Source organism: Mesitornis unicolor, unplaced genomic scaffold (assembly GCF_000695765.1).
Source record: "Mesitornis unicolor isolate BGI_N332 unplaced genomic scaffold, ASM69576v1 scaffold50351, whole genome shotgun sequence".
In the NCBI taxonomy this organism is placed as follows: Eukaryota; Metazoa; Chordata; class Aves; order Mesitornithiformes; family Mesitornithidae; genus Mesitornis; species Mesitornis unicolor.
Window position 1 is genome coordinate 1 of NW_010164162.1, and position 16,180 is coordinate 16,180.

The 16,180-nt window shown below is 41.3% G+C and overlaps 1 protein-coding gene across 1 annotated transcript in view; it reads left to right on the forward strand.

The window, feature by feature from the left end:
• Positions 1 to 4,259: 4,259 nt before the first annotated feature.
• Positions 4,260 to 16,180, forward strand: part of ARHGAP21 (Rho GTPase activating protein 21) — a gene marked incomplete at its 3' end in the record, with an annotated part of 75,951 nt that continues 64,030 nt past the window's right edge. The window contains exon 1 of the mRNA XM_010194174.1: positions 4,260 to 4,343. Coding sequence (XP_010192476.1) covers positions 4,260 to 4,343 — 84 coding nt within the window. The remainder of the gene's footprint in view (positions 4,344 to 16,180) is intronic.

Below are 16,180 nucleotides of genomic sequence, written 5' to 3' on the forward strand. Positions count from 1 at the left end.
TCCCCTTGATTCTCACCCATAGGCACTCAAATGATGAGTTGATGAGATGTCATCTATCTGGACTTTTGCAAGGCCTTTGACACGGTCCCCCACAACATCCTTCTCTCTGAGTTGGAGAGGTATGGATTTGATGGGTGGACTGTTCAGTGGATAAGAAATTGGTTGGACGGTTGCTTCCAGAGAGGAGTGGTCAACAGCTCGATGTCCAGATGGAAGATGGCGACAAGTGGGGTCCCTCACCCAGCTGCCTATGGAATATTTTATCTATCTTTTCATCCTGGTTAGGTGGTCTATAACAAACTCCCACCATGATATCTGACTTGTTGGCCTTCCCCTTGATTCTCACCCATAGGCACTCAAATGATGAGTTGATGAGATGTCATCTATCTGGACTTTTGCAAGGCCTTTGACACGGTCCCCCACAACATCCTTCTCTCTGAGTTGGAGAGGTATGGATTTGATGGGTGGACTGTTCAGTGGATAAGAAATTGGTTGGACGGTTGCTTCCAGAGAGTAGTGGTCAACAGCTCGATGTCCAGATGGAAGATGGCGACAAGTGGTGTCCCTCAAGGGTCTGTACTGGGACCAGTGCTGTTTAATATCTTCATTAATGACATTGACAGTGGGATTGAGTGCACCCTCGGCAAGTTCACTGGCCAATACCAAGCTGGGTGGTGAAGTTAATGTGCCAGAGGGATGGGATGCCATCCAGAGGGACCTGAACAAGCTGGAAAAGTGGGCCCAGGTGAACTTCATGAGATTGAACAAGGTCAAGTGCTGGGTCCTGCACCTGTGTAGAGGCAATCCTTGTTATCAATGCAAGCTAGGAGATGATGTACGAAAAGGACTTGGGAGCACTAGTAGATGAGAAGCTGGACATGAGCCAGCAATGTGCACTTGCAGCCCAGAAGGCCAACAGCATCCTGGGCTGTATCGAAAGAAGTGTGGCCAGCAGATCGAGGGAGGTGATTCTGCCCCTCTGCTCTGCTCAGGTGAGACCTCACCTGGAGTACTGCATCCAGCTTTGGATTCTCCAGCACATAAAGGACATCGAACTGCTGGAGCAGGTCCAGAGGAGGGCCACAAAGATGATCAAAGGGCTGGAGCACCTCTCCTACAAAGACAGGCTGAGAGAGTTGGGACTGTTCAGCCTGGAGAAGAGAAGGCTCTGGGGGGACCTTACAGTGACCTTCCAATAGCTGAAAGGTGTCTTTAAGAAATCTAGGGAAGAGCTGTTCACTAGGGCATGTAGTGATAGGGTGGGGGGTAATGGTTTTAAACTAGAAAAGGGTAGATTTAGTCTGGATATTAAGAAAACGTTTTTCAGTATGAAAGTGGTAGATCACTGGCACAGGTTGCCCAAAGAGGTGGTGGAGGCCCCATCCCTGGAGATACTCAAGGTCAGGCTTGATGGAGCTCTGAGCAACCTGATCTGGTAACATTGTCCTTACTTACTGCAGGGAAGTTGGACTGGATGACCTTTAAAGGTCCCTTCCAACCCAGTACATTCTATGATTCTATGAAATTGTGCTTCTGACTTGTTTTTAGCTTAGTTGCCTCAAAATACTGAGATCCTAAACCTGCAGGTTTTAACACCAGGAGTAAACACTAGACTTTGTGACAAGAAGTCTTTGACAGGACATGATGCTTTGGATAAGCTCTTACTTTTTTAGTTATTAAAATGCATAATTGAGCTTCAGCTTTATTGTATTCTTGGAATTTTAAGTGGTCTCTTGATTATTTTGGGGTGGAGGAAAAATGTTGAATACTTTGTTAGGAGTTTCAGTGCTTCATAGGGAATAAATACTGAGTAATTCTTAATTGATCTTCAAGTAGATAATTGATAGTGAAAACAATCACTGCAGAATTGTACTCCAATACTGTTTAAGAACAACCTGGTTGATGTTCGTTTTAGTACAAAACAGCAGTCTCTTAATTTTCCGGATCTCCTTTTCTTTCTTCCCTCCACCTTATTCAGTTGATGACAGCATTTTTCCCCAGTGCAGCAGGTGGCTTTCCCAGCCATGTGCAGGCTGCCCACAGCTCTGCCAGCATCCCCGCTGCTGCTGGTCCTGCAGGGGGGACCAGGTCCTTCCCTCCCCGCTGCTGCTGGTCCTGCAGGGGGGACCAGGTCCTTCCCTCCCTGCTGCTGCTGGTCCTGCAGGGGCCACATCCTTCCTCTTCTCAGCATTGCTGTCCTGGAGACTTCGCTGCCTTGTTCTGCTTCAGCAGTCGTGCAGTAACCCCCCGCTCCCTAAGACCTTCCCAAATTCTCTCTCTCTCCAGGATTTCTCAAGCTTGGATAGTTATGATGTCTGTTGTGAAGAAGTGTATCTGTTCCACCTAGTAATAGTTGCTAAGCAGGACATTTCTTCTCGCCCCTTGTCAGCACAGACTGCTTCAGTGCAGACCATGTAACTTAAGGAGATTTTAATTTTTTAGTATCTCGAGCTCTTTAATCCTCTTCTTTAAGTGCTTTTTCTGAGGCCACATCCGTTTTGTGCCATGTTGCACTGATACAACTATTGCCCTTCTTTCATAATTGGGTGTTGTAAGGATAACAGGAGAATCTCTGCCATATACATCTTAAAGTGAACCAGAATAGATCTGTTTTACATAACTGTGTCTTGGAAGTTTACAGACTGCTCACATTGGTGGGAAGGGAAGAAGTTGGCTTGGGCTCTGGCATTAATTCCCAGGGCCCTTGGGAAGAGAAATTAGAGCAAGATTTTTTGTTTGGTTTGGTTGAAACAAAAGAGGCTTTATTTGTATAACTGTTTCAAAGTTACAAGCTGCTATTTGGCCACGCCATTTGTTTGACCCTCGTGTACAAGTTTGTTTTATTTCCAGGCTGCTTTTATAGCACAGATTTTCTTTCCCAGTTGAAGCATTTTTCAGTCATTTGGCTGCTACTGAAACCGAAGGGTGAATTGGCCACCTGTTCCTGTAGCCATTCCTCTGTACTTTCTCAAGATAGAGAAGTCTTTTGCGTCTCGCAGATGTTGTTCCTTGAGGCAGAGCGTGAGTGCTGATGCAGACAGGAGGCTGTCCCTCTCTTACGCATCTCATCTCCTGTGTTATCCTTACCCTGCTCCCACTGAAGGAGCAGCTGAGCCTGGGAATGGGGGGACCTTGAGGGCTGTTTTCTGCGGGGCTGTCCCTGCTTGTTGCTTGGCTTCAGGTTAGAAGGTTTGGGTTCCCTCTTCTGTCAGTAGAGAGATGCTTGGGATCTCAAACACACTTTCAAAAAAACCCACACTCTAATTTGAAACCATTTTGAGCTACAGCTGGTAGATAAAGCCTTGTCTGTCTTTCTGAAGCATTTGTGGTGTTTAAACTGCAGGTTATTTTAAGTTGTTTCTGTGATTGGTCTAATAGTTCATGTAATCATCAAATAAAATGTCTGTTTCTGTAGAAACATTTCCTGTATTTCTGAATCTCGCCTTTGAAGGTGAAAGGGGAATACAAGGTAGGGCAGTCAAGACACAGAAGGTGAGGTGCACGCTGAAATAGGGTGGTTGTTCGCAGATTGCTTCTTAAAGAAAGAAACTTTTCCTATATTTCTGTAGATTCTCAGGATCCCTCTGGTGTTGCATCTTCTATTTCCCTGTCAATAGGGCTGTCATACTTCATTACAAGAGGCAGACAGCGTTTCTGTGCAATACTAACAGTACTTTCATAGGTTTAAAGGGGAGTCTGCTATTTAAGAACCCAAAGTAAAGAAACCCATTTAATTTTTATGGAAACTGTGCGGTTCTCCTGACTTTGGAAAGTTGCTTGTGTTGTGTTGTTTAAAGTAGGAGCCCTAAGCTTTTGCATCTCGTGTAAACACAGAAGCCATCATCACAAGTGTGCCTAAGCAAGATTACGATTCATATGATATGAATTATTACACTAAATTGTTAATATTCAGACTGGTTTCAGCAGCAGCAGAAATGAAGTGGGGGGGGAAGAACAAGCACAGTCTGAGTGTGCCTTGCTATGTTTGCTTCAGTGAGATTTCTCAGGATGTGTTTATTTCCCATTTTTTTCCCAAGAATGCATAATTTGTCAGCTTCGGAAGTGTTATTTTGAGGAATGTTGTGCAGTTCTGTCAGTTCATCTCGTTGAGCTGACACAGGGCTGTGGTGAGAAGGGAGACTGGGCAGGAAGGAAGGTCCTTGTTCCTGAATGTCATCACTGCACAGCGCTCGCATCCCCAAGCAGCACCGGACAAAAGCTGAGTCAGAGCCCAGCAGCAGCCTGCGCCAGAGCAAGGCATGGCCCAGCTCGGCGTTTTGGACTGCGTGATCAACCACAACTGGGGATTCATTTGTAACCTGTATTGCGCGTGGAGCGGTCAGGTTTGTTATTTTCTTATATTTAGATATTTTAATATGATTGCGTAACTTAGTATAAGGAAAAAGAAAGGCTCTGGTTTATCTCTTCTCCCCACCCCCAGTCTTACTGAGGATGTAGCAGAGGAAATTTTGCCATTTATTAAGGAGTTTTCTAAAGTAACTAAGCACATATAAAGCATGCTTTGACTATATAATTGCCTTTGTTAACACTTCGAGTACTTTAGATTGTTCTCTTAGAGTCTTAACCTTTAAGGGGTTTTACTTCATGAAGTGCACAAAAAGATAAATATCACATACAGGCAGAGGGAGATCTGCCAAGATAAACTGCACTGTTAATAAAAATAAATAACAAATAATAAACATAAAGCTGATTTGTTTTCCTGCTTTAAAAGCATATGATAAACTTCCACTCTATTTTTTTTTTGTTACATATGTTTTCTTAAACATGCAGGACAAAGTAAATTTCCACAGGAAATTCAGTCCATTCAGTTCTTAAAATGGACAGATTTAAGTCTTATTGACTGCCTGACTGCAGAACTGGAGGGGGAGGGAAGGTAACCAACCAAACCTGCCTGCATTTTGAATGGGAATGTTTTAAAATAGAATCCACTTACTAAAGGATTCAAAATAATGCTCTGCAGTTACAATGCTACTTTCAAGGTGCTCTAGATATTACCTGCATTTCTTGTGAAACATTCAGCCAGTGGCTGAAGATAATTTATTTTGTGCTTCTGCAGTGTAAGGGGAAGGTAAGCGCTTCTTACAGAGTTGCTGTTTCAGCACAGTAACTAGAGGCAGGTGGTTCAAAAATATTCCCACCATACATAGAAGTCCTTTGAAACAATATGCCATCAAAATACAAACAATTGCTGTGTGTCATGTCTGTACTGGCATTTCTTAATCAGGAAAGTACGTTGCTGTGTGTTGGTTTTTTGCTTGTTTGGTTTTATGTGTGGGTTTTTTGTTTTTGAAAAATATGCAAAAGCTGATTCACAATGTCTGGGTTTTTTTGAGTCATCTCCTTATTGTTGTAGGCTCAAGTCTCTTATGTTGAACTTGAAAAATCAGAGGAAACTTGAGACATTCTCTTGGAGTCTTAACTTTCACGGATGCTCAGCTGTTTGCCTACACATGTACAAATTCACATCTACAGGCAAATGCAATCTGACAATTGCTTCCTGTACTTCAGAAATGAAGAAGAAATAAGAAAAAGCTTGGCTCATTATGTGGGCAGCCCTATGAAGTTTTAAATAAGTTTGGTGTAACTAAGGGGAAGGAAAAGGGGAGTTGTTTTTTGAGGAAATTGAAGTGAAGGGTTTAAAAAAAAACAAGACAGAACCCCCCCCCCCCCCCCCAAAAAAAAAACAAAACAAAACAAAAACCAACCCACTCCTCAAACCAACAGAAAAACCCCCAGACCTTCCAGAACAGGGTTCACATAACCTGAAAACTCTTTCTTATCGAGCTGGAAAGATAAAACAAGTCTTAGATCAATACACTTCAAATTACTTCATGCTTGAAGTAGAAACATTGCTGAACTGTTTAATCTTGCTGGTTTTTATAGTTTAAGTAGAATATGCAATTGCTGTGTGGATTTTTTTTTAACTGAAGTCCTTGTATGTGATACATTTTAATGAATTGCTGCTGATATTTTTCTTTTAAATGAAGCTGAAGGAAGGTTTTGGGATATTACAGTGTGGCTGCTCTCTTCCTGCTGCACTGAGGTGCTGTGGCAGAAGCTTTTGGCGCTGGTGGGACGCGTGCTGCTTGGTGCTGCATGGTGCAGCAGCGTTGGTCTCCATGTTCTCCACCTCCCAGTGTCCAGGCAGGCTGGTAATGAGCAACCAGAGGGGTGATCTGTGAAGTCTGGACAGCTCCGGTTTGGCTTAGGATATCCTTGAATTAGCAGAAGTTACATAGCTTTTGTGGCGTTTTCCGTCCATCCTGACCCCAGTAAAACATCAGGGGATGAATTACTGTTTGTAATCTGAGCGCTGAGTTGAAGGCTTGCCTTATAGGAAAAAAACCTTTTTTCAAAAGAGTCATCAGAAATATATAATCAAGAAGAAAACACAAACCTACTCAATTGTATGTGTTGTTAATAATTTCTCAAATCAGGTTACAGAATAATTCTAAGGATTTCTTATGTCTTTACTGCCAAACCTCCTCCCCCTGACATAGATATCCCAAAGTTTGGTTTTTAAAATAGGAAATGAACAAGTATGAAAGAGGCAGGAAAGTTATTAGATGATGCACATCAGTGTAGTTCAGTGAATTATGGTTTTTAGCCCAAACCATGGATGGGATTGATGGCTTTCACATGGCAATCTGTGAATAATCACTCAGAAACCTTCTGATCTCACAGTAATCTGAGAGTTCAAAAATAAGCTAATTTGGTTGCAATTTTTCATCTTTTACTTTGTTCATGGGACAGCTTCATTACCTATCTTATTTTTCTCAAAATGAGTTACTGCAAAGTAAGTGTCTTGCTTTCCTGTGTTGTCTGTGACTGTTTTCTTGTGGGACATGGGGTAGATTCAAGTGTGGGAGTCTTACAGGCAATTTAGAACTTAAACGTGATTGCAAATGTAGGATTAGTGAAGGAGAGTGGGAGGTGAAAAGTTTGTATCCTGTGGGAAACCACTGTAAGTAGATTTATGTGCAGATTTATGTCTGTACTTACCCAGACTGCCCCAACAGCATCATAGATGATTAATCCCATTATTAATATTGTCTAGCCTTAGTAAAGAAGGAATTTTTAGTGCCTTTTCTTAAAAAAAAAAAAAAAAACCAATGTCTTAAAAAAGTAAGGCTTCTTTTCCTTTGCTAGTCTGGTGTTGATGGAGTTGTAGTCTCAGAATCATAACTCGGCACACCAGCTATGATCCAAGTAAGGGTCCAACAGGAAGTGCTAAGCAATGTTTTCACTCGGTGACATAAGAACTGGGCTCATCTTCAGTGAGATGCAGAGGAGGTACCCCTCTGTCTTTGGGAGGGCATCCTTTACTGGCCTTCATTACAGCAGTGACATCTTGAGATAAGTGTTCACCTTGTGACCATGGTGGGGTATATTAGAGCAAGTATGTCCAAACCAATAAATACTTCTTCAGATGGATGGAAGAATTACTGGTAGATTATATAAAATAGATGATGTAACGGTTTGGGGTTGGTTTTCTCCTTGCATCATAAATATCTTGCTTTCAAGTGTTGGATAGGGAACAGTACAGCACAAGTTGAATGCAGGTTGTCATCTTACCAGTGAAGAGCACAGGCCATCACTGTGCTCTGAGCAGGTTTTTACTAGTTTGGGGAGCAGATCTCATGTGCTGTTCTCATTGTTTCTTTGCTGAACAATGTCTGGCTTCTATTTTTTTATCTTGCTGCATCCTAACCTCTAAAACTTACAATAATGTTCTTCCAGCCATGTAAATACTTAAATCTTGGGTTTCTCAGCCAGACACAGGTATTCTGCAAAGTTCTGTCAACTTATGGTTGGTCAAATTTCTTTGCAGAGGGTGGACCTGAGCATTAAAATTGGGTTTGGAGGAACCTTCTCATCAAAGACTGTACTGGATGTATATGAAAGTACGTTAGTATATTGTGACGTTGTAGTAGCCAAGATCTCTTATTTCTGTGTGTTTTAACTTGAGTTCATTGTAGCAGGCTGTATTTTCTGTGAGACAGCTTGTGAGAAGCAGATATTGCAGTGCCAGCCCAGCTCTCGCATTGCCTTCAAGCCCTGGAACGCATCGTTACTGCAGCAGCTGCTGCACTGCAGCTTTCCCTTCCTTTACAGAATCTCTTTTCAGTCTTCCCAGCGTGGTGCTTGAAGGATGAAATAACAGAGGTGGCTGCATTCCTTCTGAGATACTTGCAGCTGATAATGGTTTTGAAATGTGATATTTATGTTATCTTACTGCACTCCTATTTTTGTTTATCTGCTGCCTCGAGGAGGGAGGGAATATGATAAAAATCTTGTTTCATAGCAGTGCAGGGTGTGATGTTTTCAGTTTTATTGAGTAAAAGGTGTAAAATCATGGCAGGAAATAGCTGGTGGCTTTACTCATTGTGGGAATTCACGCTGCTGGAGAGACATTTTGTAATGTTCAGGAGTACAGGGAAGTTGACTCGGCAGCAATGAGCAATTCAAGCCATAGTAATAGGCATGCGAAGACAAGTAGTTCTTAAATAAGCAAATAGATTTGTGTTAAAATGGATTTCTTCTCTCTCCCTGTCCCAACCTGCAGACAGTGATACAAATGTAGATTTAGTAATCTGTCAGCCATTCTTATGTATTAAATGCGAACTGTGAGGAAATACACAGGACTCGTATGATCACTTCCTAAGTCGGTGCTGAAAAGCTGCTGGATTTGCAGTTAAACTGAAAATCCTGTGGACAACTTTCTCCTTATCCTCTTAGTGATATCTCATCTCTGGGCATACAGACTTAAGATTTGTTTTCATTTTTTTTTTTTCTCTTCAGTTTAATGACTTCACAGTCCTTTTTAAAGCATCTTCCTGTACATTATATCTTTGTAAATAAAGTTCTTCACTGAAGAAGCTGCTTTTCTTCCACTGTTACATATGCACAATATGTTACAAATGTAGGGCTTTGAGATAATGTAACTTGGGTGTTTGGATATGTGACTTCACATCTGTGTATGCTGTTTTTTTTGGGGTTTGTTTTTTTTGGTACAAAACCCAACCCACTTCTGTGTTTAAGGCTTTTAAAACGTACAGTATGTTGATTTGCACATTATATAGTATCTTCAAATTAAATATCTTGAAACGTGGGACCAGGATTATATTTAAGTGGTGAGTTTGTCTGCAGGAGTTTATTAATAGTCTCTGTATTGGAAAGCTTTAACACTGAGTAGCTCAAGCTGTGTAGTTAGAGGTTATTTTTGAGGTGGGAAGCTGCATGTGTGGGAATGTAAAGAATGTTGACACGTTTGTATTACAAGGTTTGTGGTGTTTTGAGCAATGTTCTGTGTGTTAAACTTACTAAGAAGTTCAGGCTTGATGTAAATGGTTCTTCTCTCAAGTCAGTTATTAATAAAACTCTGCCCATGCATCTAGGTAAATCTCTTGCAAACAGAGACAGACTCTGGAGTAATGACAACAACTCTGCAATAACCACATTTTTAGGGTGACAGTTTGGATTTTGACATTGATAGTCAATTCCCTATTTGGGGAAGGTTTCTGTTTGGCTTTGGGCAGGTTGGAAACATTTCTGTTGTACGTGGAAACTTAAGTAAAGCTGCAGTGTTGCAGAATTGAATGATCTAAAATCTTAACAGCTTGAATTATCAGCAGGTACGATGATGTGTTCATGCAGGTGAAGTGGTGTGGCTAGTCTCTAAATGATCTCATTTTCTTTTTTTTTTTTTTTTTTTAAACAGGAATGAGCATATTCTGTTTAGGTTGAAAAGTTCAGTAGCTTCAGTAAGAGGTCAGCCCCATACTTGCACTTTATGCCCGCTCTCTATAGAGTATTTCTGTCCTGCTGCTGAGCCCAGGAAATAAAGCTCTTACTCGGTGTTGTAGCTGTGTCATGGAGAAGCCTAGTTCAAGCACAGAGGTTTGCCATAGGGACAGAGAGGCTGTGGAAAAGTGGGTGCTTTCTTGGGTCGCTTGGCCTACTTAAACTATGTCCTTTGCAGAATTGGTAGTTTTTTTTGAACCAAGACATTGCCTCTGGCTATGGTGGAGAGAAACAGTATGGAAAGAGAGTTTCTTTGAGAGCTGATGTTAGTTTAAACCATGGTGCATCTAGATACTGAAATGTGGTCTGTGCAGGTCGGGTTTTACACTGTGTGGTGATTTTGTTTTTCCTAATGGTTTCTGCAAAACTATTTCACACTATTTCACTTATTTCCTGGGTCCATCAGAAAGTTCCCATAGGCTGAAAGACATGGTGTAAGGCGGTCCTTGCCAGACAGTGGCTGTGCAAACTACGGTTTATCACTTCTGTCAGAAGTTTCTTTTATCATGGCATGGAGTAACCCCAAATGTAGCTTCAGTGCTGAGGGGTATGCAGGCATGCTTTCTTCATCTTCTATGTCTGATATTTCCAGATTAGACTGTAAGGTGAGGACAAAGCATTTCCTATTCTTAACAAGCAGTGAAAGAAAAGCTTCGATTTAGCTAAATTAAGATCACATGACACTTTGCTGTTATGCTACCAGCCCTGCAGATGTTTCCTTTCTTTCCAGTTTAAGGATGTGGTTGTTAAGAGGGGAGGCTTTTGCTAATGAGTCTATAAGAAAACAAGGAAGCTCTCAATTTCTTTTTGTTTTTAATGTTTTTCTGACTAAATTAAATTTAATACTATGAACTGTGTATTTCTAATTGTCAATACTAAATGCAGGATGTAAAAAAAAAAAAAGTACACATGGTGAGAATAGTTTGCGTCTTGGTCCTATGAAGTCCCTCTACTTTTTACTCTTTCTTGGTATAATTTTTGTGTATGTATGTGTATATAAATAAAATAGACATATGCTACATAGAGATCATTGAAATGAGCTGAAGTATGTTAAAGTTGCTAGTAGCTGGTGTTTCAAGGTAGATCTGGTAAGTTGGTTCATGGATACATCTGGATAATTTGGGGATTAGATGCTAGCTCTGGAGAAGTCCTGTTTGAGCTGTGTGGAGCCCTAGACATGCCAGACCTGATCTTGCTCTTGGTGAAGAGCTTAGTGCAAAAAGTCCAGGTTTCAGAACTACAGTATAAGAAAATCAGAGTTTGCTCTCTGTAAAAAGCTATTTTGAGTCTAGCCAGACTTAATAGGTTGAGGTTTTCCCTGCTTTAAAGGAGAAAAACTGTTTCTGGATCTCCCCTTGCCTGGGAAGCTGTGTGCTGCTTTCATTCAAGCAAGTCAGTCCAGCTGGGCTCAGGCAATTGGTGTCAATGTGTTTTAATCCAGAGCCAGGTAAATGAAATTATTTTCAGTTGAATAGATGCATGGAAGTGACATTTTGAGATCATCTTCTTTCAGGCCTGTCCTATGTTGCTAAATCCTGGAGTGGTTTGCCAGCATAAAGCTAGTTTTTTGTGTGGTTATGGAGGGGGTTGATTTCAAGTCAAGAAAATTGAGATTTCAGGTATAGGCTTCCTCCAACCTTTCTTGCTTTTCTGTATTTAAGTACAGGTGGAAAAATGCAGTATAAATGTGAGAGCGTTTTAAGGTGAGGGAGGAAGGGAAAAGTTGCAGTAGATAGCCTTCAGCTCTGCTTTTCAGGTCTTGTGGAGTAGAGATGAGAGTGACATGAGCACCAACTACCGTGCTTTTCACAGAGCAGCCTTTCATGAGCAGTAGAGCACATTAAGGAAAGTTTAACCCGTGTAATATGCTGTGTGTGTGGTTTTATTTTTATTTTCTGTGTGCACTTTGACCTTTTTGAGAAATGAAATCCTTTATCTTGAAAATACTGTTTCTCCTTTGATTTGTGGTCTTTACTACCACAGTAGCTGCAAAAGTATGCAGAGACACGTGTCCCTGGGTCCTTCTCCTTCTACCCCCAGGCCAGCTTTGTACCCTGCGTGGTGCATGGCAGTGGCTTGCTTCTCCTTCCTTGCACCTCCCAGCCATCTGCTGTGCTGGCACAGAGACCTTGTTTTTGAAAGGCTTTAGATTTCCCACTGCATACATTTGGAGTAGTCTTGTATCGCTTTCTTGAGCCGTTCTCCTTACTTGGGCTTGTTTTGAGGATATCACTTGTGTATTTTATAGAATTGGGTTATTCAGTTCTGAGAAGTGTTTTGAAGTCTGTGTTGGTGTCTTCTCTGATCCCTGCTGCAGGCCAGCAGCCACTGCATTCAGTGTTGAAGTAAAAGAATATTTCAGGTTTGTATTCCCTCTGGGTGGGATTCATACTCCTAAAAGGAAGTGGCAGGTTGACTGCCAGGACCGCCTCCTAGGAAATACTCAGATTAAATCAGTTAAGTCCCTACAAAAGAACCTTTTCCTGTGGCCACCTGGGCTTAGTGCCATAATGGTGCACTAAAATGATAAAAAGCAGGTTCCTGGGGGGAGACCTAGACCTGTGGTTACTCCATCAAGTGGTGTTCACATCTTTGCCTTGCCCTTGCTTTGAGATGTCTCAGCTTATTATGGCTATGGGCAGGAGCCATGAGGGGGCTGAGAGAGGGAAGAGCTGCTCATGGAGGCCACCTCACTGCTGCTCAGGGCCTGCCTGACACCATCCAAGGTGAATGGGAAATGTGAGAAATGGCATTGCCCATCCTTGCCAATCACTAATAATTTATTTCTGTTTCCATGTTGCTTGATATTGAAACCATACATTGTAGTAACTTGCTCTCCATCTGGAGTTATAAAGGATTTTGATTTTTGTTCTAGAGAGATGATCAAGTTCTCCCATTTGTTAGCCTTTATTATCTTTCTTGGTTACTGCATCCTCCTCAGCTGCAATTCAGGAGAAATATCAGTGTTGAGGAGTCTCAGCAAATATCCTGCAGTTCATGTATGCATAACACCTGCTCCATAAGAGATAAATGGGGTCCCCTGGTGACTCTGAGACCTGACACTTTCTCTGAGTTTTGGAGTTGGAGAAGTCTTCCTCTGCAGGCCGGTATTTTTTTATTCCCCCTGCTTTCCTGAAGAGCTGCTGCATGGAAGAAGAGCTGTACCTTCCAACTCCAAAAGAAGGCTGTCTTCTGCTCTTAGCAGTGGCCCCAGAGCAAGGGCCCTGACTGGACCGGTTTTATCTGCCTCTGTGAATGCTATCTCCTGACTGTTGTATGTGAGAACTTGGCTCCGTTTATCTTTCCATCTCAGCTTTCTCTTGTGGTGAAAGTGGTTCTGCAGCTGTTTGATCTTCTGAGCTTTGAGGGCTTGTTTACACCTTCATTTCCAGTTTCAGGTGCTTCATGGCAAGGCAGTTACCTCTTGACACCTACTGAAATCAGGCTCAGCAGTTATGAGCTTTAGGCAACTGAGTCCTTCCTGCAACTTTCTTAAATATATAGCACTAACGTGGACAGGATGGAGACAGATACCTTGACCTCTGAGGGTTAGTAGGTTCAGCATGGTCTGTTGTGTGGGATACATTTACCCATGGCCCGTTCTGCAGGAGAATGGAGGGAGGAATACTTAGAGCTGTGCTGGGATAGGAAACACTTTCCTCTTTTGTGATTCAGAATATCTTCATGTCTCAAACCGCCTGATTCTTCTGTCCAGGCTGTGCTCTGACAGTGTCACTCTGTAGGTAAAGGCTTGTTCATCCTGAACTACTTTCAGGCTAATCTGCTATGTTGTGGTCATGTCCAGTTTTATTGAAGTGCTGTTAATAAAAAGTACATGTCAGCACATAGTAAATACCAGCAATTACACAAATATATTGTACATACCATTGTGTTGTTTCTATTGTACTGTCAATTTGTATTGCATGTAAGTTGTATACTGAGAGTCAAGCTCATTACTGGCCAGAGGAAAGCTTTTATTTTTAATGTTACAGTAATTTACTTCTACTTAAAGTTCAGTTTGGCATATGAACAGGAGATGATTGCACTTAGCCATGGCCAAGTCATGTTCATATTTCTAAAAGATAAAAGATTTACTATCTGATTAAATTAGAAGTCCCAGGAATGCTTAATGGCAGGGTTTGAACATGATGAGAATTCAGTTTTAGAGGAGAGTATGTACACAAGAGTCAGAGATTGCATAGACAGACTCTCAAAGCAATTTTTTTTTTTTTTTTTTTTGGAAAAGCAGTCTTTAAGGCAGAGGCTTTGCATACAGCTGTCCTTACAGGCTAAATAATGCCTCGCTATGTGGAGGGAAGGAGAGCATATGAGAGAAAAGTCCTGTGGAGTTGATAGAGCATGTAAGTAGATGCAACTAATTCATGTCTATTATATATCTGCCCTAAGCTTTAAAATACTCATAAATCAAACATTAATTAGTAATTATACATAATTTTTTTAACCTTTTTGCTTGTTTAGTGTGAAAGTTGACTTTGGGATAGCATGAATGCTCCAGTTTGACACTCAAAGTACTGAAATGTTTGGGATTATTTGTCAATAAACTGTACAGACCAATTTTGGTATTATTGAAGAAAGAATAACTTCTATTGAGTGACTGGTATTATGCATGGACTGCTGCAGACACCTCTGGAATTTTGCTTGAAGTTTGTTAACAAGACTAGTACATTTAGCTGTTAAATATTGCTGTTTTGGTGAATTCTAGATGCCTTTTTTGCAGTGTCAGCTAACATCTGAGATCACTCTTCTAGAGTTTTTATAGGTTTCCTTTTACTGCATCAGTTTGGCAGACTGATTCCTGACCATCATGTGAGTTGGAGACTGTGCTGGTTACACCTTGTGGCTGCCTTGCGAGGACAGCAACGGGTGAAAGACCGCTTGGAGGGAAGGACGCTGTGAGTACAGATCCTGCCAGGTTACACTTCCTCCCTGAATTTCAGTCCTCCCCAACGTCCTTCCTACTACAAGACTTCGCGGAGCATAAAAGCCAGTCAGGAGTTAGAACAAGTAGTTATTTGGCATACGGGCCTAAAATCGCTTTGTAGGCTTCAGGTTTTCTGTGTTTCAGTTTCTGTTTCAGTTTTCCTGCTGGTCTGTTGCAGGGATTTTTAAAGTAAAAGATGAACATACTTGCTGAGGCTGAAAGTGATGGAACTGATTTGATTGTTTTGAGGATAGATTTATACTTAAGATGTCACCTTTGTGTCAGTAATGACTTCTGTTCAACTGGGAATCACTTTCTCTGTATAGGATGGTGTTCGTACATTCCACTTTGATTTAAAGACATTAGAAATGTCTTACCTCACCATGGGTTGGGACTCTCTCAGTACGTGCTCATAGTATTTGTCTTTATAAATGTCATCTATCTCCCTTGGAATCTTTGATTTATGAGCTTGAGGAGAACTGGAAAGAAAAGACTCATTTTGTACCTTGTGTAAATGATCCTGCTTTTGAGGTGCTGCTAAGATAAAACGCTGGCTGCCTTTTTCTGAATGGTGGATGTACCTCCCTACATGTGTGGATGGAGATAATGCATCTCGGAGAAAAGCTGTATAACCTTTTCTGTGGCCGTATTAAATGTCGGGTATTTCTTAAAGCAAATGTGACATGTTTTACGAATACAAAGGAGCTGTGTAGTTTGGAGGGTTTGTGGTTGTTTTCTATCATATTGGAGGACCGGGGAACCATGTGTTCTCCTATGGATTAAACTTTTACTCTGTCTGAGTTTGCATGTATGTGGGAGTACCAGGTCTGTGGCTGTAGGACATAAGGGTCAAGGGGATGTGTTGTCCTGTAGGCACAATACATTTATTTGCTTTAACATTTCTGATCAGATAGATATTTTAAAAAATGAGATACATATTTATTATTGCTTCATTTGTCTTTGTCAGGTTCTAGCAAAGCAATTTGAAGTTCTCTATATGGTTGGGACTAAAAGGGTCAGTGGGTTATTATACTTCTATTTAAAAATCATCAGAGGGAGAACCTGATTATTAAAGAAATAAAGACTGACTTGCAGTGAAACCTGTAATTGTTCTGTGAGGGTAACATTTTCTTGCCCATATAGGCAGGTTCTTTTTCTTCCCATTCTGTAGCCCTGGCCACAAAATGCCTTTCCCCTCCCCACTCTCTGTTACCTTTTTAAAGGACCTTATACTTCGTCACATTAAAAAAAGATCAGACTGTTCTAGAAAAGCCTTTTTTTTGTATATAATTTCCTCTGAAATTGCAGATTTAACAGGGCAGTAAACAAAGTGATAGGTAATTGGGTACAAAAACTAGGGAAAATACATGGCCTGGTACAAGAAATATCACTGTTTTCAAGTGAGCCCAGCAT